Source organism: Rhincodon typus, chromosome 33 (genome assembly GCF_021869965.1).
Source record: "Rhincodon typus isolate 14 chromosome 33, sRhiTyp1.1, whole genome shotgun sequence".
Taxonomy (NCBI): domain Eukaryota; kingdom Metazoa; phylum Chordata; class Chondrichthyes; order Orectolobiformes; family Rhincodontidae; genus Rhincodon; species Rhincodon typus.
In genome coordinates this window covers 3,373,434-3,387,015 of record NC_063364.1, presented here as the reverse complement: position 1 = coordinate 3,387,015, position 13,582 = coordinate 3,373,434, and the positions used below count along the sequence as shown (strand labels likewise).

At 40.2% G+C, this 13,582-nt stretch overlaps 1 protein-coding gene across 1 annotated transcript in view; it reads right to left on the bottom strand.

The window, feature by feature from the left end:
- Window positions 1-13,582, bottom strand: part of arnt2 (aryl-hydrocarbon receptor nuclear translocator 2) — a 347,885-nt gene that overhangs the window by 86,767 nt on the left and 247,536 nt on the right. Inside the window, exons 12-13 of the mRNA XM_048616062.1 lie at window positions 12,977-13,052; window positions 12,637-12,760 (exon numbers count right to left, since the gene is read on the bottom strand). Coding sequence (XP_048472019.1) covers window positions 12,637-12,760; window positions 12,977-13,052 — 200 coding nt within the window. The remainder of the gene's footprint in view (window positions 1-12,636; window positions 12,761-12,976; window positions 13,053-13,582) is intronic.

The following is a 13,582-nucleotide window of genomic DNA, read 5'->3' as shown; positions in this document are numbered from 1 at the left end:
TCCCTGTTCTCTCTCTCTCGCTCTCTCCCCCCTCCCCCCCAATTTCTTAAATATTGGGATGACATTCGCTACCTTCCAATCTTCAGGATTCATTCCACAATCTATAGTATGTTGGAAAGTGATCACTGGTGCATCAACCAGTTCTACAGCCACCTCCATCAACACTCTGGAATGCAGGCTGTCAGGTCCTGGGGACTTATCAGCTTTCAGCTCCATTAATATATCTAGGATAATCTTCATACTAATCAATAATTTCCTTCAACTCCTCATTCTTTCTAGCCACTGGATCTCAATTTCTGAAAACTTGCTTGTATCTTTTCCAGTGAAAATAGACACAAAGTAATCATTCAGCTTCTCTGCTATTTCTGTATTCCCCATTATAAATTCTTCTGACTATTTGTAATGGACTGACGTTTGTTTTAGTCAAACCTTCCCTTCCTATGTAACTAAGGAATCTTTTACAGTCCATTCAATGTTTTTTGATAGATTGAATTTACATTCTATTCTTCTTTTCTTGATCAGTTTCTTTGTTCTCCTTTGCTGTATTCGAAGAAACATCCCAATCTTCAGAACTATTGGCATTTTTGGCTACTTTACTGCCTTTTTCTTTTAATCATATACAATCCTAAGCTTCCTTTGCCAATCCTAGGTGAGTGAGTTTTTTTGTGCTTTTTGCATCTGAAGGAATATATCGCTGCGGTAAGTCATATAATAGTTCTTTAAAGTCTATCCATTGCCTGTGTAGTGTCATACATATTAAAGACTTATCCCAATTCCCAAAAGTCAATTTGTGCCTCCTGCTTCATAATATCCCCCACTCAAACCTAATACCCTTGCTTCAGATTAAACTTCCTCACTTTCTAACATAACGTAAAATTCTGTCATATTGTGGTCACTCATCACTAAAGGTTCTTTTGTAAGATTATTAATTAGCCCTCTTTCATTACATAATACTAGATCTAGCGTAGACAATGGCCTAGTGGTATTAGCACTAGACTATTAATTCAGAAACCCAGGTAATCTTCTGGGGACCTGGGTTTGAATTCCATCATGACAGATGGCAGAATTTGGAGAGAAGAGTCTCATGTTGACCATGAATCTATTGCCAATTGTAGGTAAAAACCCATATCGTTGACTAATGTCTTGTTGGGAAGGAAATCTGCTGCACTTAGCAGGTATGGCCTACATGTGACTCCAGGCTCACAGCAATGTGGTTGACTCTTAACTGCCCTCTGGGCAAATAAATGATGGCCTTGCTAGTGACACCCACATCCCATGAATGAATTTTTTAAAAAAGTAGATCTTGTTGGCTCCTCAACATGCTGCCCCAGAAAACCATCCTGTGCACACTTCAGAAACTCATCAACCTCCATAGCTTTAAAGCTCAGTTGGTTACCCAGTCTATACAGAGATTGAGGTCACCCATGATTATTGTGTTGCCTGGGCTACAAGCATCTCTCATCTCCTGATCAATAACATGCTCCACACAACCACTACTATCAATCGGCCCATAAACAACTCCAACCAATGCCTGTGCTTACCTTGCTATGAAAGCTGTGTGCATTCAAGTGGACGGCCCTTAACTTTGTTGGGGGAAGTAGAATAAAGAAATAAAAGGAACTACAGCAGGTGGTAGGATAATTAAATCAAATCAAATCAAATAAATAATAAATCAAATAGATAAATAGAGTTAAACAGAAATTGAAATCTGAGAGGTAATGGCCCTGATTTTCATTCATATGTCAGGTGTGCAAAGTTGGGAGAAATCCTGACTTTGCAAGCCTACCCTTTAAAAATGGCCACCTGCACTTACAATTTTTGGATTGGTTGGGGGATGTGCATGTTGGATTCAGAGTCGGGCCAAGAAACTGGGAATGGTTCTAAGAGGCTGCCAGTTCCTGAGGTGAACTGGGTAAGAAAGTCTTCCATTGGCTGCAACACTGTGTTCAAAGTTTCAAAATTGTACTTAATCAATAAAACACCCTTCCTACTCTCGTTCTCTTTTTCCCCATGTCCCATCCATTCCAACCAATGGCTCCATATCCACCTCTAATCTCCTCATACTCACATGCCCACCTATGTCTATTTCCCTGTCTCCTCTCAGTTCCACATACCAATCTATGTATCTTCCATGGCCCCTCTTACCTCATACACCCTATCGAAAAATCCACTCACTTTCAGAACTACACATTTTGACACTGTTGACTGGTCTTGTTGAGTAGGAGAGTTCCAAGGAGCATATGCACCAGGTGGATGAAGGTAAAGCGGTTGATGTGATGTATATGGATTTCAGTAAAGCGTTTGATAAGGTTCCCCACGGTAGGCTATTGCAAAAAATACGGAGGCATGGGACTGAGGGTGATTTAGCGGTTTGGATCAGAAATTAGCTAGCTGTAAGAAGACAGAGGGTGGTGGTTGATGGGAAATGTTCATCCTGGAGTTCAGTTACTAATGGTGTACCTCAAGGATCTGTTTTGGGGCCACTGCTGTTTGTCATTTTTATAAATGACCTGGATGAGGGCGTAGAAGGATGGGTTAGTAAATTTGTGGATGACACCAAAGTTGGTGGAGTTGTGGATAGTGCGGAAGGATGTTGCAGGTTACAGAGGGACATAGATAAGCTGCAGAGCTGGGCTGAGAGGTGGCAAATGGAGTTTAATGCAGAAAAGTGTGAGGTGATTCACTTTGGAAGGATTAACAGGAATACAGAGTACTGGGCTAATGGTAAGATTCTTGGTAGTGTGGATGAGCAGAGAGATCTCGGTGTCCATGTGCATAGATCACATCCAGGTTGATAGGGTTGTTAAGAAGGCGTACGGTGTGTTAGGTTTTATTGGTAGAGGGATTGAGTTTCGGAGCCATGAGGTCATGTTGCTCCTGTACAAAACTCTGGTGCGGCCACACTTGGAGTATTGCGTACAGTTCTGGTCACCGCATTATAGGAAGGATGTGGAAGCATTGGAAAGGGTGCAGAGGAGATTTACCAGGATGTTGCCTGGTATGGAGGGAAGGTCTTATGAGGAAAGGCTGAGGGACTTGAGGCTGTTTTCGTTAGAGAGAAGAAGGTTAAGAGGTGACTTGATAGAGACATACAAGATGATCAGAGGATTAGATAGGGTGGACAGTGGGAGCCTTTTTCCTCGGATGGTGATGGCTAGCACGAGGGGACATAGCTTTAAATTGAGGGGTGATAGATATAGGACAGATGTCAGAGGTACGTTCTTTACTCAGAGAGTAGTGAGGCCGTGGAATGCCCTGCCTGCAAAAGTAGTAGACTCGCCAACTTTAAGGGCATTTAAATGGTCATTGGATAAACATATGGATGATAATGGAATAGTTTAGGTTAGATGGGCTTCAGATTGGTTTCACAGGTCGGCACAACATCAAGGGCCGAAGGGCCTGTACTGCGCTGTAATATTCTATGTTCTATGTTCTATGTTCTATGCAGAATCTTCTTCACAGTTAACCATCCTAATGACCATAACGTATAAAAGCAGAGTTAGGCCATTTAGCTCATGGAGCCTGTTCCGCTATTTGAACATGGCTGGTGTACTTCTCAATCCCATTCTCCTACCTTCTCCCTGTAACCCTGATCACCTTACAAATAAAGAACCTATCTCAGTCTTTAATATACTCAATGAAACAGTCTCCACAGCCTTCTGTGGCAATGAGTTCCACAAATTAACCACCCTCTGATTAAAGAAATGTATCCTCATCTCATTTCTAAAGGATCATCCCTTCACTCTCAGGCTGTGCCTCAGGTCCCAGTCTCTCCTACTAGTGAAAACATCTTAATCACGTCCACTGTATCTAGGCCTCCACTCTATCCAAGCCTCTCAATATTCTGTAAGTTTCAGTGAGATCTCCCCCTCATCCTTCTAAACTCCATTGAGTACACACCCAGAGTCCTCAACCATTTAAATTTAATTGGTTTTTAGTCTCTATGTGCCTGGTTTAAATTAACTGGCTGATTCCAACTGGTTACCAAATAACAAAACAAGGTTACTGCCTGGGTTGCTAACCATTCAGCCTTTTGATACAAATGTTTCAATATCAGGAACTTTCTGCACCTGCTCCTGCTTGCAGACATTTATTTTTAATATCTAAGCCTAGAACAAGCTCATCAACTTTTAAAGGGACCATGCACCCTCCCCCCATCTCATCATTTTACAAACAAATTCTAATGTCCTGCCTTCCAATCCACAAGTACTCCACCCAACTTTGTGATAATACTCTGGGACCTAGGCTATAGGATAGCTGATGTAACACCACTATTTGAAAAAAGGAGGGAGAGAGTTAGCCTGACATCAGTAGCAGGAAAATTGCTTAGGTACATTATTAAACATTAAGCTTGGAAACAAAATGCCACCAGTTAGTGAGTTAGTGCAGATTTACAAAACGGAAATCATGCCTGACAAATCTGGAATATTTCAAGGACACAACATGTAGAGTTGATAAGGGGAGGTCCAGTGGATGTGGTTTCCTTAGACTTTCAGAGGCTTTAAATAAATTCTCAATAAGACACCAACATTTAAAATGTAAGCACATGGAATTGGGGGTAGTACACTAACATGGATAGAGAACTGGTTGGCAGACAGGAAACTAAGAGCAGGAATAAACTAGAGATAGTAGGAACTGCAGATGCTGAAGAATCTGAGATAACAAGGTGTAGAGCTGGATGAACACAGCAGGCCAAGCAGCATCAGAGGAGCAGGAAAGCTGACGTTTCGGGCCTAGACCCTTCTTCTTTGTAGCTTTGAATATTTTAGAGGTGAAACTTGTTGTAATAGTTTACGAATCCAATCTCCAGTTTGTGTCAAAGCTTTTCAGAAGAGGTAATGATACATGCAGGTTACCGCAATACATACCTATGCTTTAACCCAGCGAAACCCACAGATGTATACTGAGAAATTTGGCAACCTACTCACATTCTACAGATGTGCTTGGTAATTCTAACTGTTCAAAGAAAAAAAACAGCTGAAACTTATGTTTTCCTGGATATGTTGTTTTGATATTAAAAACTACTGTGAAGGCAACAAAAGAACATTTAGTAGGGAAATTGAATCATACTGCTGTGAAATAACTAATTTTACTTTTTTAAAGCCTAATTTTGAAGATTAAAAATTTTAGTTATTAAGGGAAAACTGATGGATCATTATTTTTCTCAAACTGCGTTTTAGACAGAATGGTACTGGATTTACATTACAAGCCATTTAGCACAAAACCCATCTATGTGACACACAAACCTCCTCCTATCTTGTTCATCTCACCCTATCAGACATTCCTCCCTCACATACCTTTCCAGCTTCATCTTAAATCTAACAAATAGATGATAGGCTACATGCTGTGATGAAAGGTCACTGATCTGAGAAGTTAGCTCAGCCTACTTTACATTGGAGAAACTAAACACAGACTGGGTGACTGCTTTACAGAATGCCTCCGGTCCATGCACAAGCACGATCCCAACCTTCCTGTAGCCCGTCATTTTAACACAGCATCCTGCTCACATGCCCACTTGTCTGTCCTCGGCATGCTGCAATGCCCTTGTGAATCACAGCACAAACTGGAGGGGCAACATCTCATCTTCAGACTAGGCACTTTACAACCTTATGGGCTCAATATCGAGTTCAACATGTTCAGATTGTGAACCTACTTCCATTCCTTCCCTTTCTTTTAGCCTTACTTGTTACATTCTCTGTCACCATGTCCTCTCTGCCCTCCCCCTACTCCAGTGGGCTGTCTGTTTTTTCCAGTCTGGCAGTTAGACATATCATTCTCACTTTCAGATCAACATCCTTTCTCCCCTAGCACTCCATCCCACCATCCCCAGCATAAATGCTTCCCCCTCCACACTTCATGTCAGCACTGATGAAGAGTCATCTAGACTCGAAACATTAGCTCTCTCTCTCTCTCTCTCTCCCCATTGATGCTGCCTGACCCTCTGTGATTTCCAAGTTAGCTCAGTTTCTCTCTTCACAGATGCTGCCAGGCCATAAAGTCATAGTAATAGAGTTATAGAGTTGTACAGCACGGAAACAAGCCCTTCAGTCCAACTCACCCATGCCGACTAGATATCCTAAATTAATCTACTCCCATTTGCCAGCATTTGGCTCAGATCCTTCTAAACGCTTCCTATTCATGTACCCATCCAGATACCTTTTAAATGCTGTCATTGTAGCAGCCTCCACTGCTTCCTCTGGCAGCTCATTCCATCCACACATCACTCTCTGCGTAAAAAGGTTGTCCCTTAGCTCCTTTTTAAACCCTTCCCCTCTTACCTTAAACCTATAGTCTCTAGTTTTGGACTCCTTTCCCTTGGAAAAAGTCTTGCTATTCACCCTATCCATGTCCTTCATGATTTTATAAACCTCTACAACATCACCCTTCAGCCTCTGACGCTCCGGGGCAAGTAGCCCCAGCGTATTCAGCCTTTCCCTACAGCTTAAACCCTCCAACTCTGGCAACATGCTTGTAAATCTTTTCTGCACTCTTTCAAGTTTAACAACATCTTTTCTATATCAGGGAGACCAGAATGTTGAGTATTTCGAGGATTTCCTGTTTTTTCTTATAAATTAATGCACTTATGGTACAAGAGCCAGTTCCTTAATTTTTTTGACTGGCTAATGCCTGCTGACCAGCCAATTTACAATTTGTGGATTTCCTACTCTCAACAGCTTCTTACTGGAATTTTTCTAGTTACATCTTGAGAATTTGCTAATTCTTCAGATTTGATTTATTGTAACTCAACTTTGAGTAACCAGTGTGTGACAACAAAAATATGACAAATTACAATTGAATCGGAAATGCAAGACATTACCAGATTTGAAGTGCCTTGGGAAATTAAGACCCAAGCTGTAGTCCAGCAGTATTAGATGATTTAGAATAGTTAGACTTGGGTCCAAATGTCATTCTATCCCCATTTTGAAGTCAGCCAACCATCCTTTTTTTTCCCCAAATGTCATTTTTAATTAAATAATAACGCCTACAGCAACTGGGAAGCAAAAAAAGTACAGAAAAATAAAGTAGAAAGTTGTTCTGCAGTTTAGATGGGGGACCTGGGAGACAGAGAAAAAAGAGCAGCCACAAGTTATAAGAGGACAATATTTCTATAGGTAGTTTCCTAACATAAAGGAATTAAGGGTTACTTGAACACTAAAGGAATTATGGAATTAAGAATTAAAAGAATTAAGGGTTATGCTGAGCAGGCAGGTAAGTGGAACAGAGTCCATAAAAAGATCAGCCATAATCTTACTGAATGGCAGAGCAGGCTTGAGCAGCCAGATGGCCTACTCCTGCTCCTATTTCTTATGTCCTAATATACATTCACACAGGAAGTAGGTGTCAGCCTATGCTCAGTGGAAGCACTCTGGCGTCTGAATCGGAAGCCTGTGAACTCAAGTCCTACTTCAGAGAATTAAGCACAAAATCTAGACTGACATTTCAGTTTAACATAAATTTCCCAACATCGATAAACAGTTTAATTTGTCAGTTCAGTCACTGCTTTTTTATTGTGGTATCTTGATTTCTGGGATTTACAAAATTGCACTAGTAACCACACATCATAAGTATTTAACTGGCTGTAAGATACTCCATTTTAACTCATGAATTTTGTCAGTAGAAACTGATTGCAAGCTCTCACCCACATTCCAGTAAAATGAACCATATCAATGTTTGAGTTCTAGCTACTCTCCCTTTTGTGCTGGACTAATCTGTTGGTGATATTTACTAATATTATACGAAAGCCAACAGCATAATGGCTTCTGCAATGCTCTGCCTATCTCAAAAACTATCACCATAGCAAAGTATATCACTTGGACACTACATCCAACTAGAGATGTTGATTAGCCATCCTTGAAAGTCCAACTCTGTTTCATCTTGGGATTAAATGGGCAGTTTAAATCACAGAGGTTTTGCTACAACTGTACAAGGCACTTGTCAGACCACAAGTGAAATCCTGTGAATAGTTTTTGGCCCCTTATTCAAGAAAAGATGTACTGGCATTGGAGGCAACCCAGAGAAGGTTCAACTAAGCTGATACCAGGTACGGAGGGATTGTATAATGAAGAGAAGTTGAGTAGATCAGGCCTGTACTCATTGGAATATAAAAGAATGAGAGGTGATGTTATTGAAACATACAAGATTCTTAGAGGACTTGACAGGATAGATGTGGACAGGTTGTTGCCCTTCTGGGAGAGTCTCGGACCAGAGGGTATAATCTCAGAATAAGGGGTCAAACACGTGAGATAATAATGAGGAGGATTTCTTCTCTCAGGGAGTAATAAATCTGTGGAATTCTTTATAACAGAGGGATGCTGAGGCTGGGTCATTAAGCATATTCAAAGTTGAGATAGATTTTTAATCAGTATGAGATTCAAGGTTTATAGGGAAAAGGCAGTACGTGTATTTGAGGATTATCAGATTAGCCACGATGTCCTCAAATGGCAGAGAAGACTTGATGGGCTGAATGACCTACTTTTGTCCTATGCCTTATGGTTCGTCCATATTCTAAACACTTTTCTGGGTCTTTGGAGATTCTCAAATTTAGACTGCAGTATACAAAAACAGAAATTACTGGAGAAACTCAGCAGGTCTGGCAGCATTTGTGGAGAAAACAGAGTTAACGTTTTGAGTCTGTGACCCAGAATTGATAATAGTTGGTAAAGGTGGTGTTTATGCTGATGGTGGAGAAAGGGGGAGCGAAATAGATGGAGATGGAGCGCAGAGAAAGAGAAAAAGAAAGTTAGGCAGATAAAGGGACACAGTTCACTGGGCTCGGTCTTTCCCTTTGTCTCTCCACAAAAGCTGCCTAACCTGCTGAGTTCCTCCTGCAACTTCTGTTTCAGATTTTCAGCATCCATTGACTCCAAGTATTAACACGTTATACCTTCTTTATAGTCAAACAGTTTGGGTCCCTCTTAATCTCTAAAAATTAATTCACACAGGCCTGCTGTCAGACCAGAAGTTAGCATGTTAGATCTCAGAATCCCTTTCTTCGCACATTGTCTCTATAATCATGGAGTTGTACAGCATGGAAACAGCCCCATCGGTCCAATTTGTCCATGCCAACCAAAAAAACGTAAATTAATCTGGTCCCATTCGCCAGCATTTGACCCATATCCCTCTAAAACCTTCTGATTCATGTACCCATTCAGACGCCTTTGGGCGGCACGGTGGCTCAGTGATTAGCACTGCTGCCTCACAGCACCAGGGACCCGGGTTCGATCCCACCCTTGGGCGACTGTGTGGAGTTTGCACGTTCTCCCTGTCTCTGTGTGGGTTTCCTCCGGGTGCTCCGGTTTCCTCCCACAGTCCAAAACAGTGCAGGTTAGGTGGATTGGCCATGCTAAATTGCCCGTAATGTTCAGAGAAATGTAGATTAGGGGGATGAGTCTGGGTGGGATGCTCCAAGTGTCGGTGCGGACTTGTTGGGCCAAAGGGCCTGTTTCCACACTGGAGGGATTTTATAATCTATGAAATGTTGTAATTGTACCTGCCTCCACCTCTTCCTCTGGCAGCTCATTACATACACGCACTACCCTCTGCGTGAAAAAGTTGCCCCTTAGATCCCTTTTAAGTCTTACCCCTCTCACCTTAAACCCATGTCCACTAGTTTTGGATTCCCCTGCCCTGCAGAAAAGACCTTAAATATTCACTCTATCCATGACCCTCATGATTTTATAAACCTCCATCCTTTAGGCTCCAACGCTCCAGGGAAAATAGCCCCAGCCTATTCAGCCTCTCCCTACAGCTCAAGCCCTCCAACCCTGGCAACATCCTTGTAAACCTTTTCTGAGCCCTTTCAAGTTTCATAAAATCTTTCCAGATACCAGAATTGAATACATTATTCCAAAAATGGCCTAACCAGTGTCCTTGTATTAGTGAGGTTGCTGGGTTTGTCTTGCTTCTTCTCTGGCTTTCTTCAAATTTCCCATAGTACTAGCCTCAGTGTTATCAAGCATTTGATTTTTCTCTCATCTTCTGTTTTCACCCACAATTACTCCTTCAGTTGTTGCCAGATCTTCTTTTCCAGCGTCCAGTCTCAGCTGGCTTTCTCATATTAACTGTACTTATCAACCCTTTTGATTTCTAAAGATTTTCTCTTGATCTAACTCACTTATCCTCCAGCAGATCCGGAGCACTTTGCCTCAAAGTCAGATTTCAAAAATATGTTATCTCTCCCTCATTTTCTTTCTTCAGAGGCCAACTCCCCCTTCATTTTACCTGAAATCTGAAGATACAGTTCCAAAGTATAACAATCACATAAACATAATTGTACCCTATGATTTAGAGTGCGCCCATTCTATGCTGGCTGGAGAATATCAGCAGAGCCCAATGATCTTAACACAGAAAGCTTATTCTTTTCTTCAGCTGGTGGAATCCTTTATTCTTTCATGGGATGTGGATGTCACTGGCAAAGTCAGCATTTGCTGTCCATTCCTAATTGCCCTTGAGTGGCTTACTCAGCCAATTTAGAGGCAGTTAACAGTCAATGACATCACTGTGGATCTGGAGTCATATGTAGAATGGCAGATTTCCTTTTGCATAGAACATTGGTGAACTAGCTGGGTTTTAATGGCAATTGAAGATTGTAGGTTATATTCCAGATTTATTGATGGAATTTGAATTCCATCAACTGATGTCACAGGAACTGAACTCATGCTTCAAGGTGTTAGCCTGGGTGTCTGAATATCAATCCAGTGACAATATTATTGTACCCTAAATCCCAGAATCTGCATTCAGTATAAAGTGTAAGATCACATATTGTAGGTGTTAGCTTGGTTGAATTGATATCACTTGAACAGGTGGTGAGGAGTTCAAGTCACAATTTACTTCTTCATCCATACCTAGCTGACAGTTTAGAGCATTTCCCAAGGACTGATGAATTGCTGAAGATGCCATTTTCTGAAACAAAATTTACACCAAGGCACTTCCTACCTACTGAAGTGGATATAGAAGAATCTTTGTAGAACACAGGAATTTTTCACGGCTACACAATTCCTTCCTCCAAAGACATCAAAAATAAAACAGAGATCAATTGGCTAATTGCCCCAACATCTATTTCTAGGATCTTATTCTGTGCATTTTCTTACAGATAATTGCTTCAATTAAATCTAAGTTGTAATTCTGAAATGCTTTAGGACATGGCAAGGACATGAGGAGGCTGCTTGATCATATAGAACTTAAGTATTGCTGAAAAGGAGAGACATGCTTTTGAAGCATTTCCTCCTGAACTCTTCAGGACAGACATAAGAATGCCAAATTTCGAAGGGAGAGCTCAAACAACATGTATGCATATGCAGAGATTTGTCTTCTGCAGAAATTGTGCCATTAAACAAAAGCTTAGATAACAATTACCCTTTCATGTATTTGCCGTAGCAATGCTTTGAACAATCAGACCTGACTTCCTAACAAACCAGTACCTTCTCTCCATGCAGTATAAATTGTTACTTCCTTTGAAATTTAGCATCCTTGTGTCTGTCCTGATAAATGCCAGATTATAAGCTTCAACAGCAATACATGAGGAGGCACAAAATTGATGCCAGTGTATCCCATCATACCTCAGACTATCTTTTGGGAATCAGCCTTTCAAGTTATATTAACATTTTCTGAACTTCTTCACGTTGATGAGAAAATGTTGGAATAGCAGAATCTTGACTCTGTAATTTTTGCATGTCTTGATCCTTCTGTAGCAGCCATTAAAGTCTTCTATTTGAAAGTTACCATGCCAGCAACAGACAAAAACATGAAAACATAGACATGGAACTGCTTTTCCATGAATTCTCAAACAGCTCAGAACTACTGTCAGTGATTTGTGATTCACGAATGGGAGACAATAATTCCTGACTATCAAGCAGATAAACACAAACAGGCAAGGATAAATTACATTCAGGATTACAATGCACTTCCAAGAGCAAAAGTTTACTTTGAAAAACTGAATTCTTTGTTCCAAAAGCTTACAATGAAGTTAACATACTTTGATTAATTATTCCCTAAACTTCTATTATCTTTGCTTTATTTGAAGACATAACTGAAATTAATAGATCCAGCTGAAGACATTCTCAGCATAAGTTTGAAAAACGAAATGAAAAATAAAAACAGGCAATTTTCAGCAACTGTTATTTAACAAATACCAAGGTTCTATTTCTTTGAACAAATTATACAGGTTTAATGTTTGAAATTTTGAAAAATATCCTTATCTACTATTTAAGCAGGTAATTTTAACGAGCATTCCTTTAGAAATATTTAAAAAAAAGCTTTTAAGAGGGAAAAAAGTATGCAACATTTTGCTTTTTTTTGTTTGAAGGCAACTATGAAGTTTTAATTGGTTCTTGTCCTGCGTTTTAAGGTTATGGCTGTTAAACATTTCAGCTTTTATTGACACAAACTTCATAATTCAACTTAAAAAACAGAAATTGCTGGAAAAAACTCAGCAAGTCTGGCAGCGTCTGTGAAGAGAGAAAGAGTTAATATTTCTAGCCCAGGACTTTTCTTCAGACAATCGTACTTGACTCGCAATGTTAACTCTGTTTCTCTCTACAGATGTTGCCAGATGTTCTGAGTTTCACAAGTACTTCCTGTTTTTATTTCAGATCTCCAGCATTTTCAGAATTTTGCTTTCATCATAACTCAACTTACCAGGTGAAATACCAGTGTAGATATCTGTGAATCTGGGGTCTCTATCCTGCGAAAACAGTGGGTCAGTTTTGTCAATTGACTTCCCATGTTCTTGGACACCGGCAGATACAGTTGCAACGGGCACCTTTTAAAATAAATAGTTACATGAAGTCTACTATAACCATCAATTCTTTCAGTCATGCAGACTTTCATCTGCCTACTAATATATTTTCTACTTAGTTATTCAAAACATTGAATTGTATAAATATGCATTATCTGGTTAAGTGCACAATGTCATGCGATGGGCTAGGCCATCTTTGAAGTATTACTTGTGAAAACAACAATTCTTTGTATATACTACCTGGGAAGGGTCATAGGAAGGTAGACCTTCTCTTGGACCCACTTCAAGCTCAGCTTGTTGCTGCTGCTGGAGTTGCCTAGAACATAGAACATAAACACATTGGTAAAAAACAAATCACAACAGCACTTAGTTAAATTACCTGTACTTCAGAGGGCAGAACTGGGGCTGCAGATCTTTACAAATTAGGAAACATCATCACTTCCAGTCAAATCCTAACTTCTAAATGATTACCATTTCCCCTACCTCCTGCAACAACTGTAACAATAATCACAAACCAGTACTTTATTAAAATATCACATTCTGCTTTTATATCTGGCCTCAAATTTGAATTCCTTAACAATTTTTCAGAAGATCAATTAGAAATGTCTCCAACTATATTTCAGAAAAGTATCCAAGAATACAAATTGACATCTTAGTTTAGAGATTTTTAATTATAATTCTTATCAAAATCACTTAAATTGAAATATTATTCACTTTTCTTGTTCATTCAAGCTGTGGGTATCACTGGCATCAGCATAATTTGCTGCTCATCCCTAACAGCCCATGGAAGGTGTTGGTGAGCTGCCTTGGAGTGGAAGTATCCTGATAAGTAGGTTGAGATGAGAG